Source organism: Pecten maximus, chromosome 1 (genome assembly GCF_902652985.1).
Source record: "Pecten maximus chromosome 1, xPecMax1.1, whole genome shotgun sequence".
In the NCBI taxonomy this organism is placed as follows: Eukaryota; Metazoa; Mollusca; class Bivalvia; order Pectinida; family Pectinidae; genus Pecten; species Pecten maximus.
In genome coordinates this window covers 49,256,452-49,274,883 of record NC_047015.1, presented here as the reverse complement: position 1 = coordinate 49,274,883, position 18,432 = coordinate 49,256,452, and the positions used below count along the sequence as shown (strand labels likewise).

Genomic DNA, 18,432 nt, shown 5'->3' with positions numbered 1-18,432 from the left:
AACCGTTATGAGACAAACTGTACTAATTGCCAGACAGTGACAGACCGAGGTAGATGTATTAATAAGAAAATAATTTTAAATAGAAGGAGACAGTCTATGAATGAAGTACAATGAACATCTCAGGACAAAACCTGTTTTATATCTAGGTAAATTAAATCAGGACCAGAACACACATATCATTTCAACATAATGACGGGTGTTTTAAAGTGGGTAGAAGGTAGCTTATAGACAATTTAAATGATATTTTAGCTTCAAGGGTTTTATTAGAATATGGCTTTGAAAATTATAATTGTTCTTCAAGTGGGCCTACTTGGACAAATTATTCCTTAATTAAAGTACGGAAATTAATGTTTCATAATATTTCAAAAGAATTCTGATATCGAAATACAAACTAAAACATACCAATATGCTTCACACTGAAATACAGGGTATTAGTTATATTGCCTGTCGACCAGTCACTGAAATACTGGGTTTTAGTCATATTGCCTGTCCACCAGTCACTAAAATACAAGGTATTAGTTATATTGCCCAATGACCAGTCACTGAAATACTGGTTATTAGTTATATTGCCTCTCGACCAGTCACTGAAATACAGGGTATTAGTTGTATTGCCTGTCGACCAGTCACTGAAATACTGGGTATTAGTTGTATTGCCTGTCGACCAGTCAATGAAATACTGGGTATTAGTTGTATTGCCTGCTGACCAGTCACTGAAATACTGGGTATTAGTTGTATTGCCTGTTGATCTGTCACTGAAATACTTATATCGCCAGTCAACCAGCCTGATTTACAAAGGGCACTTGTTATATTCAATAATGTACAAAAGTCCACGCTATCTCTTGTATCGGTGTGATCTTTCTTAAATCCATTTGTCACAGTATCGCATTTCAAGCATGCTTAACTAACTTAGAAACAAAAGAATACCAACCCGTGTCATGATCACCGAGACAAGTTTTTACGTAGTGTATAGCATACAAGTATGGTTGTGTATTCCAGTCGCAATATTTGAAAAATTCCACATGATAGCACATAATCTATACCTGATATGTTCAGTCATAATATCAGAAAATCATTATACGTAGCAGACCTAAAGTACAGAATCATTGAAGCGTTGGTCGAGGATTGTCTCCGACTGGGCTAATCTGTGGCCACTAGATACATACAATAGATCTACTGTTACCAATCGTAACACCTGTCAAGTTCCGCAATCAAACAACATTAATGATGTACAGCTTAAGGATTACGAGTCAAAATAATTCAGGTTGTCATTCAAAATATGATTAGCCCAATATTAACCCTTACGTTTTTTCTCATTCTAAGAAATCTGAATTAGAAGTCAATTAAATGCTATATTCACTTGAAATTGAAACTTAGCCAGTTAATATCTTCCATATTGTATTTCATTTTATTTAACATGTTAAGTACATTTAGGTATTGATATATTTTCCTCTTGAAAAGTGAAAATAATTTATGACAAGCATTAAAAGGTTTAAATGTCCGATAGATAAAAGTGGTCATAAAGGTTGGCTGACAAAACTTTTACTTTATCAATAATTCATATGATTCATTTATAATCACGGAACTAGATACACTTGTGAAAATATGATTAGACTTAAAAAGCTTTTTATCATCACTACATACACACTATTGAAATTTATAGCCAGAAATGTGAAAGGAAGAGAAAATCCGGTTTTCTTTTTCATTTTGTTAATATTATTTACAACACTAGCTGCAAATGTTGTTAGTTTTTCAATTATCTGTGGAAACATATGAACATTTAATTCTAATACCTACCAGCAATGAAATACTGATGGCATTATCTAAGTATTTAAAATACTTAGAAAATAATTAACCCGGCCATTGTCCTGAAGGATTTTGACGATGATATTTCATCAGGGTGAGAGAAGCCGATGTCTTGAAAGATTCTGACAATAATATTTTATCAGGCAAAGAAAAGCCAATGTCCCTTAAAGTATTCTGACAATATTTTATCAGGCAGAGAAAACCTAATTGCATTTAAATTTCATGCATAAAACTTGTTTTGTATTTGTGATGCTGTTGTTGCATAGATAGTGCCTGGATATATTGATCTGGTATTCATTTCTAGATAGCTATTGCTAACAAAAAAATGCAGCTGTTTATATGCCCTTAAACCAAACAACGGCAGAAATTACATAATAGTGTAACAAGTTAATTTAAAATCATCCATTGATATACCTGACAATATGAAATCACGGAGTTGATACAAATTTTTATAACATTTTCTTGATAAATAATTGCTTATATATACATTAATCCGCAAACAAAAGGAACCCATTAAGTGAACAGGTAATAAATTTGTTGCAAATTACAGAAAGAGTCATTTTATAAATCTTCAACTTCCATATGGATTATCCTGTGATAACAATTTTCCCATACAAGGTGTCAAACATTCAGAAAATAATGACACAATAAATTTCCACCTGCGTTGGTAAGGCAGAGCCAGTCTTGTAAACCTACTGAAGCGTCTATCTCTACAATAGAGTTTGAACACCGTAGTTTTAAACACTCCTATACACCTATGGGATATACTCATTCAGCACAGGTATTTAAACCTTCGGCAGACCCATGCACCGGTAAGGGGGCTTATGGGTAAAATCCATGTTGTCATGACCACAAGCTGTGTGTTGATAGGGCCTCCTAAAGTATAGTAAGTGTATATATAGCTAGTTCATTACTTCTCCCTCTGGATCAAGTCTAAGGTAAGTTTTCATCATTTAACTATTTTTTAACACATTTTCTCATCGAAATGTTGGACGTACATCTGTTGACAATATCGTTATTGGTTTATAAGTGAAGTTTTATTCACACAACACTGAAACAGACACAAAGTTTGGGCTAGTCTGTGTTTCCCTTTAAATCCATACCCACTTGGGTCTATAGTTACCTCTATACTTTACTATAGGGCAGTAATCAATACTATGTCATAACGACAAGAGTATTGATTTCTAATTAGTGATTATAATGACTAACTGATACTGTATCTACCAACAGATCAACTTTTTCTCATCCTTGGTGAGATGGCCACTTTACATACTGAATTTGTCCTATGGCTACACAGAGGTGACACCTCCATACAATATTTATCACTAGTATCAATATTTACACACTTTTCCTTGTCAAATACCCAGATACGTACACAACTATCTCCTGTAGGCAAATTTGTCCAGTGGAAATTGTATTGACTTTACGGAGTATCTGGAATTGACCAGTACTTAAATGTTCATTATAGATTTACATGTATTAAGCTGTAATCTGGAAGTCCTTTTACATGTTTGGTTATCGTGTTTAAGAATTAGATAGAAAGTACCAGGTAATCGCTAATCCATCGAGATATATAGTCCAGCTCGAGTTCTTTTCAAACATACATGAGGTATCCATTTAATTTTGAAGACCAGTCTATCAGTCTGAGTGACTCCATTTTTTTATTTATGTACTAATATAATTATGATATAGAAATCTAAATACTTCGGACGACATTGCCATATTTTCAATAACACAAAACCTTCATACAATATAAAACAGCAATTAATATTCAATTATACAAAAATTAATGTAAGCAATTAGCACAATATTCAATTGCCCACAAATATATATTCAGTCAAATTTTACCCTTTGAAAGACATCCTACAATTTAAATTCAATAGAATTTTTAAGCCAATGTTAAGTCTCTGAGGTTAAACATCTCCCCATGATGTCGTGCCTTTGATAAAACCAGGTAAATTCTTCAGATACACCATGTGTAACCTTGATCCATTCCGACCTTTTCCTTTGTATATCGATTAGTTTAAAACCCTTAATGTCCATATACATGTAACTAACAATTAAGCCCTCCACCCCATCCCCTCCCTCCTGTAGGTGAAACATTTAAAATACGCCTAATGCCCTTGGTGACTGAATACAACTGAAGGCTATTCTAGTTGTCATTCACTTGCTATGTAAAAATCCACACAATAAGGGTAGAAATAATCGACCAACACCTTCTCCATAAGTACCCGGTTTCCTTAGCAGCATGAGTTACCAGTTCCAACAGTCGTAAAAGCTTAATTTCATTAATGGAATCATTTGTGACAATTTACTACAATGGATAGTTTAACTACATTAACACTTACAACACAATGTGTATCCATCACGTTTACTACCAGGTATTAGTCTTATATAGTGTATATATCAGTATTAATGATCCTAAAGCACTCTGTAAGGTACGTATACTCAGCACTAGAGATTCAAAGACAGGCACAAAAAGTTCACCTGCCCATCAGAGAGTTGCCTGCTAACATCACAAGATGACTTCAATTCCTGCGGCCATATTTTTAATCATCGGGACAGTACATTAACAGTATTTAAATTTAAAGGTCACAATAACCATGCTATTCAGTTAAATAAATAGGGAGAGACCATAAAGCCTGAGTGGTTATATACTAGCCATTTAACATTAATGGATTTTGACAATGATGGCAATAAATTGAGAGGTCTGGTCAGAATAAGCCTGATGGAATACATGTTACTGAATGTTTTTAGCTTCAGATTTTTTAATATTAGATGAGTGAGTTTGTGTGTTACTGTGAGAATACAGGACTCTATCAGTATATTTTTACATAGTAAATTGCTCCACAACATCAAAGGTTTTATGTTGTCAAGGCAACGTTCATGCTGATGATTCTCTTCACCATATAGTCCCCACATGTCTTAGTTAAATTCTGATACATACATGTACAATATATGTATAAGGTGTATCATCTCACCAGTGAAATTCCTTTTAAATATTTACATAAAATAAGATGGTCTCCAAACAACATGCATGCATAATAAAGTACAGTTCCATTATACCAGCATTGGTAATGGCAATGGAGAATAGGGAATTATACAGACCCCATGGTTACACTAATGTAGACTCATGTCGGCTCACAGTAACTCACATAGAATATATCATAGGGACACATAAACTTGTGCAGATTCTCTCCACATTACTAAGGCACACAAAGACTCAAAATGACTCCAACAAGAGCAAATGACTCACCTATACAGAGTCACTCTCACAGGTACATATATATGATGAGCATACCTCTCACAGGAACACTTTCCTCACAAACTCTCACAGGAACACAAAAACTCATGTAGACTCTCACAGTGACTCATGGACTCAAGCTCATCATATTAGGTTAGACTCTTACTCTAATTGATTAATATACTCTTACAGTGACTCACTGACACATGTAGACTCTCACAATGACTCATTGACTCCTTTAGACTCTCAGTGCCTTTTCCTTTTGCAGACTGTCAGTGACTCACTTACTCATGTACACTCTCACATTGATATATGTAATGCTACCTCATAAATAAAAAGTGTTCTCCTTTCAAAATAAAGACTATAAAATTAAATGTTTATCCAGCACTTCAGATATGAAAACAATTGCAAGCAGTCTATAAATCATGTTACCGACAAATGTCATAAAAAATTATTTAACATACATGGTACATATAGTACACTCAACATGTATTCATATATATATATATATATACAAGTAAATTATGAAAGGAAACATTCGATTAAAGGTGCCACACCTAGAGCTTTAATAGCTCAAAGGTCAACATAACAATAAAATGCATTAACTATGAGGTCAAAGGGTCATAAAACACAAACAACATATTCAATGTATTTTAGAAATGACTAATTCACCTAGACCAGCCATTCCAGGGAGTTGGGGATCAGCATAATATTATCATAACCACACATGAACTTGTGCTTGTTTGCTTTTACAAGTACGTTATGCAATTCACAAATCAATTCTGAATGAACATCATCTGACAGAATGAATACTTCAAATATATATGTATATTATAACTTATTTAGAAATCACCAAAAAGGTTTCCATCGGACCAAAAAGTTTATTAGATGAAACAATTTTAGTGGTACTGCATTTCACCGATGTCTCCCTGATTTGTACACATCAACAGGAGGAATTTTAATGGAATAATGAAGTGGTAGAAAAGCACTTAGCTTGACAGCTATATGTACACTCGATGTGCCAACCTGACATCAATTATCTTTCAAACAGCACCATGTGTCAACATGTTACGTGATTAATATAATAAAGGTGTGCTTAGGTAAATAAATTTTTTAAACGTATATATACTGATATTTAATAATTTGTTTGTTTTCCACCCTTTTACATATGAATTATAACGACAGTACGACAGATTTTTCATTTCTACTATAAATTGATGACAGGGTAAAAACAACATTTTATGTGAACTTCCAATTGTACTGTTTTTAAAGCCTATGAATAAATCAACCAGAGCATGACAAAAAAAATGGTAAAAAAAATACCAACCATTTAATTTTCACAGTTTAGAAATGTTGTTGACAGTCAAGTTTAAAAAAAAAATACTGTATTTGATTTTTGCTTCAAGATTTAAAAGTCCCAAAAAACACTGATCTTCACTCTGACAAGATGCACAAACACGCACATTCGCACTATGACACAAAATCTTTTAAAATCTTATTTAAACTGACACAAGAAAAAGATCAATATCTTCCTTAAATATCAACATACCAGTGTAAAGCTGTGTGGGCAAGTAGGAATCCTACTATAAAGGGAAAGACTCACAGTGAGGTAAAAGATCACCAACGCAACTCTTACCTGGCTACACTGACAAAGATATTCTATTGACGCTGCATTGGGTTGACACATGGTCATGTCTTTTTTTTTTTTAAATTATTGCCGATATCTAGAAATAAATACTATGATTTGATAACAAATAACTTCATTGTTTCATAAAAGACAATGAGGTATCAGAATTGAAATTCAGGAGTAAAGATTTATCATTATGGAACAAACACTGATATCATCAACTCAAAATCAACTGACCTGTTTGGTATGATCTGTAGCTAATCCATGGGCTAAGTGAGCTGTAAAAGTACTTTTACCAACTCCGCCTTTTCCAGACAACACAACAATCTTGTGCTTCACACAGGATAATCTTTCTTTTATTTCAGCAACCGCTGCAAACAAAACATTGGCAAAGTATTATCAGGAATTTAACTTTCTTGATTCCAAAATAATTCATTTTACTGCATCTGGATTTGGATAAATTATGTAAATGCTATGAAACCCTTGATCTAGAGGTATTATAATACTGACTAAAATTCCATAGAAAAGTAATCTAAACTATAATAATTTGAATATATGACAGGAATAACATCATTGAACAAACATACATGAAGCTACCATCAACACTAAAGAGTCTGAAATGTTTGCTGTCTATAAAAAATTACATAATCTTAAACACAGAGAAAAACATCTTAAACATTGGGGAAAACAAACAGATTACCTCCCCTGACAAATGCACTGCTTCCAAAATTTATCTTGCAGATATATTGATATCATAACTAAATAAAGAGAAAGCAGTTATGTAATTGTGACACATATAGAATACTGGTACTTTATAATAACAAAACATAAATGAATACCTGGATCTGGTCCTTTTGGTAAGACAGAACATACATTCTGGTTAGGACATCCCTGACAGGCAGCCGCCTTCCCCGCAGCCTCACTAGCTGTCCCTGGACAGTCTGAAATAAAAATTTTCCTCATTATAAGTTCACATATAATGTAAACATATATAAGTGCATATCTTTTTTATTTATTTATCTTAAATCAGTAAATGAATCCTACCGAAAAATGCAAAGCTAATATTTTATCTTTCTAAACAGTCTATGCAAAATTCTGTTCAATAAAAGCTGAAAACTTTTGCCAAGACAGTCCAAAAATCATCAATTTGATAAAATGATTATTGGATGGGGGTACAGATACTTCGATGATTTTTTTTTTATTATTTTTATTGATTATGTGGCATTGTGCTAAACCATTTTGTTATTTTAAAATTAAATACATTGTTGTTAGAAGATACCTTTATTGCAGTTACAAATGTACTGTTTGTTGATATTTCTTTGAATTATTCAATCTGGGCATGATATTAACACGCATATGAACATTTTGTACAGTACATGTACATGAAAAAGTATATAAACAGGTAGCATGCCTACAGCAATAATCACAATCAACCATCGTGTGTCATTTTTCACAGACCGTTCAGATGGCTTACTGAGACAGAAACTTATCCGGAAATAGTGTACTTAGATTTTTAGAATTAGAAAGAACATACTACGCAGTGTGTCACTGTGCGTATAGCAATGCAAACACACATTTCCTTCTTTTTCACATATCACAAGTCAACATTTCTTCTGTTAATAATAACTAATTAAAAAATATGTCTATATACCAGCAAGGTGTTAATTCATTCGGTGTACCATTGGACGAATTCCAAGTTAGCAGGGGCGGTAGCTAGGGTAAACATTTCAGGTTCACTTACACGCCGTACATTGAAGTTTTGAATCAGTGAGCAAACGATAATGGATTACAAACATAAAATTATCGATTACTGTAGTAAAATAAACTATCTCTACCTTACAATATATAGTACATACACATTAGATAGCTAGCACTAGCGAGCACTTAATAGTATAGCGTGTCATACGCAATATCAGTAGATTTTTACTTACGTTCAGGGGCATCAGCTGGAATGTCAGCCATCTTGCAATTAGAATTACGTCCCCTTATACGCCACCTATCGATCAGTAGAGAAGCAAAAGTGCATTTCGGGAAATTCACTTCCGCCCAAACTTTCCAATTTTCTCTCAGAGTTTATAAAGGCGCCAATATTCAAAGTATCTATCACATTAAGTGGATTAATTTCTTGTTCGAGAAACGATATGGATTGTAACTTGCTTACAGCTAAATTGTCTGTGGGAGATGGCAGCAAACTTTACAAACGCCAAGGTAAGTAGCTTATATCTGAAAATATTGTTAGGGTCAGAGTTTTTTTCTGAAGGCCATGACACAAGACGAGATTGAATTTATTTCGAAAAGTTTACCTTATAGGCCTATATCTTTTAATACATGTCATTTGTCAATCTTTTAATTAAGATAAGATTATGTTTTGACATCAGCTACCCACTTTTCTGTCATCTTATTTACACTCGGACCGAAATAACACTTGTGACAAATGTTGTTATCAATTTAAAGCAATCGAACCTAATATTGCAGTTTCCGTTACAACATATTATTAGCATACTGTATAATACTACTATTGTTTTAGCATGTGTCCTTTCTTTAAACACATTATACATAAATACGTTTTCATTTTATTTAGTTGCAGTCATCGTTCAATACTGAATCATATAATGTTATGACCATTCATTTTTTGGGGGGGGGGGGGGGGGGGGGGGGGGGGTAGTCTATGCATGCTTCTACGTAAAGATTTATGAAAACTGTTTTTTGTTTGTTCTGTGCAGGGACCCAGGCTTTTTCAAGAGATACACTTTACAAATTAATCAAAATGTTTATGGTATATTTATAAAAATAAGAGTTGTCGTACATTTTGTATAATGTTGTTTTTTTCTTCTTTAATTGTCTAAAAGATAACGAGATGTAATATATAATATCATTATCTTGCATTGTTAACCTATTATTATCTAATAAATACATTCCTACAATGTTATTGAATGATTATCAATGTATTCCTGACAGGTCAAATGACTTCTTGTCGTTTTTTTCCTGTTGACTTATCATTTTTTAAATGATTTTGTTGTTAAACGAAATAAAAGACAACTACATATTATGTAATATTACATGTATGCCAGTGCATGATTTGAATATTGATATTATTTTACTACTCGCTTCCTACATAGATCTAATATCAATTAATATTTTTTTTAACATAACTTTGACAGCATAAGTTTTTAACCTCTATTATTTACTATAGAATTTGTTTTAAAACCATGAGTATATGTACTGCTTTTATACATTACGTCATTGTATGTGACGTATCACTAGATTCCCTGATCAGTAATTATGCAACCATATGATATACAGATCTGTAGATATGACATCGTGATATCTCTATCACCAGCTACCAATAGCAGGTAAACAACTCCTCAAGCAAACATAACACCATTAGTTAAGATATTTTGAATGCTTATTACATGTTAAAGCACCCCTCCCCCTGTAATTGAAATTCTTCTTTGAAAACTTAAACATTATACCAGACACCAAAGTTAACTCATCACATTTTCCACCGTCAAAATGCCTTTTCGTTACAATATAGACGTCAAAATCTCCGCCATCAGACATGCTACTGATACTCTTCCAAAATACATCAAACAATAAGCAACAAACTGTAAACTTCGCCACCGTTAATTATTTACATCAACCACATCGACAATTATATATGTAATCATAATCTATATACTGTACCAACATCATTTGTTAAAATCTGTCCAACATCAGATTGTTCAAGACATCTCCTGGAGACATAATGAAATTATAAAACAAAAACAAAAAATACATTTCCACCGTCACATATCGAAAAATAACCTTTCCACTAAAGCAAAACATTCTCCTCCCTTTTAAAACTTTATCAACATCCAATGAGTTGTGTATTTCTGCATAAACAAAAAAAAAAGTTAAATGTACTCCACGGTACAGTCAATGTCTGTTTTTTTACCTTTCTAACTGATTACAGAGAAATAAAAGATCGCGTTATAACATTAACTCGTACAATTATAAAATACCTATAGATGAATTATCATATTTTATAGTGATTGTCCGGTTGTCAGTACCCGACAGAAAAGCAGATCAGCCAGCTAATCTTGTGTATCAATATAAGTATGTGTATTTCACATACTAGGTGTAATTATAATTCGATATTCCCTGGACTAGCACTCATTATAAGTTCAATAACATTTATCCGCTTTTCTTAATACAATTGTATTACCAAACAATTGAACAGACTGGAAATGATCCGTGACATGTGTACAGACGAATGACTATAATCGATCGATACTGCACTGATCCACTTTCTCTTTCGTCGTTGCTTAGTGTCTCCAGGCAGCCATAGGATTGTAAACAGACTGCCTTAGTGTGCGTTAGCTAGGCATTTAAATGAAAACTACAAAGGGGTATTATATGAAGTAGTTTATTCGTTTGAAGGATCTTCATCTCGTTTGTTACGGATCTTTGGACCAATCTAGGTATGTCGAGTTTATATCGAGGCTTTTGTCCACAACATTGTCATTGTCTAATCATCTATGATCTTAAAACATAACCCACTAATTGTATCGACAACTGTTGCACGCCATAATGGCACATCGACACAATCTATACATTACATTCAGTTGTTCCAACTTAGTATTTGTGATTTCAAATTCAGTATGAATGTCTGCTTGTGGCAAACCTTGTACAATTTTACATTCATAATTAAATTAGTGTTGTTACCTTCTTTTTTCAGTAAAATTATTTCATTAATGTCAGTCAGCAAGACGATAATGGCCTCAGCTAAATTTAAATAGCGATTTTACTTTAATGGTGTGATTTATCCCAACGCGCTATGGTTGTAAAGTTATATGTTATTAAACAGCCACTAATTGTCCAATCAGTATGTAATGTCATACTAAGGTTTTTGTTGGAATGAAAAATCACTCCTAAAGAGAACCAGCGATATGAGATCAAACGTCCCTGACAGTACTTATATCGATATAAATTAGAAGTGTTCTTTTAAAATACACAGGAAATTAGTGTAGTCTTTTATGAGATTGAACGTCCCTGACAGTACTTGCATTATATATATCTTGATATATAGTATTGGAAGTATGTTCTATTAATATGATTTACACGTTTCATGAAAATTAGTGTAGTGTTTATTGAATTCTGAGATCATTTTGAGTAATTTCAATTATGTTCACTGTGTATATAATTGGGACGATTTTAAATAATTTCGAGTGATTATGTACTAATAGGGCATATCTGGCATATAAGTTAATTTTCACCCCAAGGTAGACATAATAATCACTAATTCATTGGTTGTTATATGATAGATTTGTAGACCGAGTGTGGAATACGGTGCTATTATATGCAATTACAAGACGAAAGGGTGTTATTGATAACTTTTTGTTCAAGAATTTCTGACTAGAGGATGCAACTAGACATATAAATAGTTAAGTTGGTTTTAAAAGTATTGATTATGCCTTTGGATTTTACAGCGCATTACAATTATAGCAATGGTGGCTATGCTGAATATTAAGCACTGTGTTATGATGATGGTGACATAATTTCAGTTCCTTTTCTATTAATTCCAGAACACCCAAAGATGGAGTACCTGGGCCATACCCAGACAGCCACTTACATGACTGGTCCTCGGCTGGGGGGAAATAATGCTCAAACATTTCTGCCAAGCATTAGTACAATGCAGTCCTCCTACAAAGCCCATGATACTTACCCCGCCCCATCACCTCTCAGGAGATCCCTTACCACCCTACCATGGAGGCCTAGCACATACTATCAAACAGCCCGAGTCAACACAAGCTCAGCATTAACAAGAAGTATGCCAGAGCCAATGTCAGCTAAGAATCAACTGTCAGAATTGGACAATGTTAAGGTTCCACCAGTATTCGCTGCAGCTAGGAATGCCTTGTATACTCGTTACACACCTAATGATTGGTATACATCAAACCACAGTAACTACATGGCTTCAGATCGAGTAAGGAGTAGTGCTGAGCGTCTTCGTCTTGATACAGTTCGTCTATGTAGAGAAACAGACGACAAGACCAAGAGGACCCAGAGTGATGTTGGCAAGAGGCTTGGGGAGAGAATTGGGGATATTCAGTTCTGGAAGACGGAGCTTAACCATGAGACCGACAACATGATCACCGAGATTAATGCCCTCCAGGAAGCCAAGAGAGTGTTGGAGAAGGCTCTGCAGGAAACAGAAAACCCTCTTCACATTGCCCAGGAGTGTCTGTACCATAGAGAAAAGAGGCAGGCAATCGACCTGGTACATGACGTCCCCGAGAAGGAACTGATCAAGGTAGGTAGTTTGATTTTAAACAAATACAGTGTATTAAATAATTTTTTGATGGAATCCAATCCGTCTAAACCGATGTAAACACACTATTTGGTGAAACGTTGTAATTAATACAACAGAGATATTCGCCCAAGCATTTTTCATTAGTTTGTTCGTTGTTTAATATTTAATGCTGCTGTTCCATGTATGATTGTGAATCAATAAACGCGCTAAGTGCGGTAAAGAGGTACATTTATGTATAAATGCTTTTATGACTAGATGCATACTGTGATACACATCTATAAAAGAATGAAGTCTGCTGTTGTTTATGATACCTGCAATTAAGTTGCTTTTAATAGACCGATTGTGGAAAGTTCTTTTTTGATACCGGTTTACGACTTTTTATGAAACGAATTCAATAAAAATCTGCCGAGATATATCAAAGATATGATTATTTACAAGAAACTCTTCCAAAACGGACAAACCAACTGTATTGTGTTGATTACAAGTGACTCGAGGAGGCGACGCTTTGTATGAATGTGAAGGAGTAAACAGTTTTATAATTACACCTATCTTGAAAGGTACAAGTAATTATCTTTACTCAATGACAAGTACTGTATCATACTAACTGCAGACAGTTAAGAAAGGAACAACGTCGACTATTCTAAGGTGATAACATTCATATACGTGTCTGAATTGCAGTGTTAAGATTTGTGATATAATGCCCAAGAATGGTGACTGTTTAAAGTTGAAAAATAAAAGGGTAATTGTAATTGAGATGGAAGTACAATGTGGACGTGTAAGTCTTCAAATGACAAAGTGAACAAGGATTTAAAAAGAAATGAACGAAATTGGACTTTGATACTGAACGACAGCAGCCAGTTATAATGAAGTTCAGTAGCCCAGAGGACGAAAAATGACACATGCTTTTGAAATTGCCAATATGAGGATACATGACAATGACAATCACGAACTTAGGAAAGTGACGAAATAAAAGCTACATCAAAAGATACTGTTTAAATGCGAGTCAGACTTGATAAGATCAATACTTTGTAATATGGAAATTAGAAAAATGTGAATTTCATGACCTGTGATTGGTTAAATAACGACCATATTCCTTTTCCTACTTTAACAGGAAGTGGACCTGATCAAACGCTGTCAAGAAAAGATGAGGAACACCATTGAACGCGCCAACGTTCAACTTGGGTAATATAGTGTTAAGACGTTAAAGAAGCACATTTTTTTAAGGACTTCGCAATACACCGTTACTGTATTCTTTTCTTCATTCATAACGGAAATGAAGTAAACAGTCTTTCTTTGTTAGCACATTAAACTTCCTGATACGTGTCTATATTGTTATTAATTGATAAATTGTAGTTCATAATCTTGGTTTTTATGTATTTAGTCTAGACAGGGCTGCTCAACACGAGCTAGAGAAAGATGAAGGGGACAAATTTATTGCCCATAACTTAGATGAAAATTGTCACGGATTGCGTAACAACTCTAGAGGTCTTGCCTACCATAATGGAGTGAACCTAATTGATAACACGTAAGTTTGAATGGTTTTGAGATATGTAACAATATAAAACTTAAAATATGTTCTTTTATTTTTAATAGTCTGGACAGAGCTGCTCAACATGAGTTAGAGAAAGATTCATCTGACAAATTTGTAGCGAATAGTTTGGATGAAAATTGTCATGGATTGCGCAATTCTTCTCGTGGTATTGCTTACCACAACGGCGTACAGAGAGTTGACCACACGTGAGTTAGGGACATCATTTTGTCCAGTCACTGGCTACGTTACAATTTGGTGTGGTGTGATCCTTTATTTCTTTGCTTCGTACCTGCATCATCTTGTTATCATCCCGCCCATCAGCTTTACTTCTTTCTGTTTTTGTTGTGAAATCGCAAGCGCCAAACTTAATACGGGACGCGGGTGGGGTGTATCGCAGTCTGTTCTATGCTTCGAAAAGAGGACCAATTCCCTTTACCTCCAATAATAACTCAAACACTCAAATACATTGCCCTACAGAGATACCCGGTGGAATATCATTTAATCAATAATCTTAAACATATATATAGTATATCAACATAAATCATTATGCCTACTTGTCTATCCTTCCTCTCATAATCCAACACTCTCGAATATATCAATAAAACGTCCAGAGTTAAAAACCAGAAAGAGAACTTAGTAAGCCAAAAACTTTTGACGGTTACATCAATGGTATTTACTAGCAGTCTGAAAACGCTGATCAATCTGACAAACATCTTAAACTCAGCATATCAAGTTTAAAACTACATTCCATTCCGACTCTTACCAATTTTTATTTGAAATAAAAACTGACCACGCACTCTGAGGTCGCAGAATGAGCTATCTCACCTGTTCACCACACAACCTGCTTACACATACGCTATCTCACCTGTACACCACACAACCTGCTTACACATCATGCTGTCTCACCTGTACACCACACAACCTGCTTACACATCATACAATTCACGTGCAACTCATTTTTCCTCATTAATATTCATGGTTACCTTACTCTCGTAACAAACAGACATACATTTTATGCTTTACTGCGAATCGCAGGAAATTTCCATTATATCATGATTTGTCACCGATGTGACAAGATGAGCAAACTGATGATGCCTACTATGTTCAGCGAGAAATCCTACTTAAAGCCACGTGTGATTTGCTGTTTCCTGCACATTTGCATACTCATATCAGTCTTTAATTTCTTATTTTGAAATCCTTTACTCCTGTAATATTCCTCTGTGAACTAAACATTCAAGTATATATTGTCTTTCCATGACAAGCGCTCTGTTCAAAATTCTAGGTTAATACTCTAGTGCTCCAAGTATATATATATATATATATATATATATTGTGTTGGATGCGGTGTACATTATATTACATTAATCATATAATTTCTTGATTGTTGGGAATAAGTTTTAGAGTTGAAGTGCATTTTGATCAGAATAATATCTTATAATATGATGATTATATCACAATTGATATATATAAATCAACAATTTTACATTTCTTTTACTTATCTTCTCGAAAGTTTGGTGTCGGTTGCCATACCTTTATTGCTTGTTCATAAATTCAAGTGTTATGTTTATATTATTCTAGTGTGTCTGTTCCTGAGACATGGGCTAAATTTAGCAACGACAACATCCAGCGTTCTCAGAGTGAACGAGCTGCCTCCAAACAGATGAGGAATGAAATTGAAAGCGTGCTCAACTCATGTGCCAGCGACATGTGGCAAGAATGGAACTCTGTCAACGTTGCCTTGACCCAGCGTATTGGAGAGTCTACTGATGCTAGGAACAAGCTCCAGACCCACTTGTCCAAGGTAATAATTTTATCAAATTCGGAATTCACAGTTTGGTGGAAGATATATGTGTATAGATGACACTTTGAGGGATGTTATGTCTTCATTTATGTAATGATTTTTCTTTTAAAACAAAACACCCAAAAAATATCTTTTAGTTTATTGATTAATAATTACTTTATATTTGAGAACACGTGAATTTATAAAACGCAGAACAGTTGCCAAGTTTTCAATTCTACAAAATTTTGTACTGTCATATTCAGGTCCTCCAAGAGATCTTCGACATGGAAAAGAACATTGAGCTGCTGAAGAAGGCTATCCAGGACAAAGAGGCTCCAATGCAGGTTGCTCACACTCGTCTCGATACCAGGATACGTAGACCTAATGTTGAACTTTGCAGAGATCCAGTACAACACAGGTAAGTCTTGAGTGACTACATCCTATAGAAGTGTGGGCGTTAGTTTATCACAAGACAGAATGAAAGATAGATTAATCGACCCCTGAGAGCAATGAAAAAGGATTGAATATTGTACAAAAATAATTGCATTAAAATAGGTTTTTATTGCAATAGTCTTCTTTAGAACCCCAAAAATTGGTATACATGTCTGTCTCCTTTTCTTAACAGGCTCGTTGAAGAAGTCGACGAGATCGGTGTTACTGTGGAGCACTTGCATAACAAACTGCGCATGGCCGAGAATGCTCTACAGCAGCTGCTGCGCACTAAGGCAAGTCTGGAACAGGACCTGTCCATCAAGAACAACAGCTTGTTCATTGACCGCGAAAAGTGTCTGGGCATGCGCAAAACATTCCCAATGTCACCACGTGTTGTTTCAGTCTAAATTGCCATAAACTCTAGGAACAAAGTGAATGGACTTGTTATTTCAATTGAACACTATTATTTATCATCGGATGGTTTATGCAAGAAATCTTGATATAAGCAAAACAAATGAAAGAACACGATACGTTGGTACTGTTAACGGTTAATATTTTTATTATTTTCATAGGACTTTGTTACTATTCAGAGTGCAGAATGTACTAACTTCGTCTTTCAGTGATAAATAAATGTTTACGTCTTGGATGAACCACGTGTATAGTTGTACACACAATAACGTTATTGACAGAACTGTTGGATTTATCTTGGATCAGTATTGCACATATAACTATTTATATTCCTGTATATAATTACCATTGGGTGATGATTACTCTGTCCACATATTCGTGTGTTTTGATCAGTATTATTATAAAGGTGTGGTTACATAAATCTGTGATAACATTATAGGAGATACACCGTGCATTGTACATTTTCTAACCATTTTGATTTTTCGTACTGGTATTTAAAAGGTATTTCGATTCAACTTACCATATTAAAATGGAGGGTCAATGTTACAAGATCGATGGCAGATAACATGATGTGTTTTACATCTTGAATTTAAAATAGTGCTTATAGCAAAATAGAGCTCCATTTGTCTTGACTTATAATTTTTCTTAAATATTGTTTTTGGATACTTTTATTAAAGTGGTATATCGATCACGGACTAAATTCGTTGATAAGTCAATTTTTACTATTACTCATACATACTGGAAATAGACATCAAATCCTTTTGATAAACGGTATATTGTATTTTTTTTAAATTATGAAATCTTTCTTCTTTTTACATCACACGCATTAGCAAATATTGCACAATGTAAATATATTTGATAATTCTGTACTTTTATGTAATTATATACAGTATCCAGATGATGATTTCCCCGGCATTTAATGCTATAGTTTTGGCACTATGAGTATTTCTGTTAATTATATATACATTATATATATATATTGCATATCTGTGATACTCTAATAGGTTATTTAATATATTCGTTGGTAGGTCTTTGCATCTTTTGCCTGTCAGTATTTGCACTGTGTGTGTCACCATTATTTCTTTGTCATCGCGTTCATCATTGTGCTTTGTGATGTCATATTACAAATGATCCGTCCTACATACTTTACACTGCGAATGTTAACGAAAATAAGACCTATATTATATATAATTATTGTTTGCTCAGTCGCGAATTTTGTATGGTTGAACACTTTTAAAAAATAAACTGGATGCAGTGAATAAATTGTGTTCTTATTATTTGTGCATTTCATAAATTACTAATTACAAAAACAAGC

At 34.0% G+C, this 18,432-nt stretch overlaps 2 protein-coding genes across 5 annotated transcripts in view; one reads left to right on the top strand and one right to left on the bottom strand.

Annotated features, from left to right (window-relative positions):
* The window catches only part of LOC117336778 (cytosolic Fe-S cluster assembly factor nubp1-B-like), a 45,452-nt gene extending 36,690 nt beyond the window's left edge, over positions 1–8,762 (bottom strand). Inside the window, exons 1-3 of the mRNA XM_033897419.1 lie at positions 8,606–8,762; positions 7,514–7,615; positions 6,912–7,045 (exon numbers count right to left, since the gene is read on the bottom strand). Coding sequence (XP_033753310.1) covers positions 6,912–7,045; positions 7,514–7,615; positions 8,606–8,636 — 267 coding nt within the window. The 5' untranslated portion in view covers positions 8,637–8,762. The remainder of the gene's footprint in view (positions 1–6,911; positions 7,046–7,513; positions 7,616–8,605) is intronic.
* Positions 2,613–18,376, top strand: LOC117336753 (tektin-3-like). Of its 4 annotated transcripts, none has more exons than XM_033897400.1 (7): positions 2,613–2,741; positions 12,239–12,966; positions 14,078–14,148; positions 14,560–14,703; positions 16,076–16,298; positions 16,541–16,695; positions 16,903–18,376. In XM_033897400.1, exons 2-7 carry the CDS (start codon positions 12,250–12,252, stop codon positions 17,114–17,116), a joined length of 1,524 nt encoding a protein of 507 aa, XP_033753291.1. In that variant the 5' UTR covers positions 2,613–2,741; positions 12,239–12,249; the 3' UTR covers positions 17,117–18,376. The 4 variants fall into 4 exon arrangements, with proteins under 4 accessions (XP_033753291.1, XP_033753276.1, XP_033753284.1 ...); XM_033897385.1 differs by lacking the exon at positions 2,613–2,741 and adding an exon at positions 8,703–8,882; XM_033897393.1 differs by lacking the exons at positions 2,613–2,741; positions 14,560–14,703 and adding exons at positions 8,703–8,882; positions 14,348–14,491.
* Positions 18,377–18,432: the final 56 nt, after the last annotated feature.

Excerpts from the sequence above, each read along its gene's own strand:
- LOC117336753 (XM_033897385.1), top strand. The coding sequence starts at position 8,816 with ATGGATTGTAACTTGCTTACAGCTAAATTGTCTGTGGGAGATGGCAGC. Across the intron at positions 8,883-12,238 it reads CAAACTTTACAAACGCCAAG|AACACCCAAAGATGGAGTAC; the intron begins GTAAGTAGCTTA and ends TATTAATTCCAG. Across the intron at positions 12,967-14,077 it reads CCGAGAAGGAACTGATCAAG|GAAGTGGACCTGATCAAACG; the intron begins GTAGGTAGTTTG and ends CTACTTTAACAG.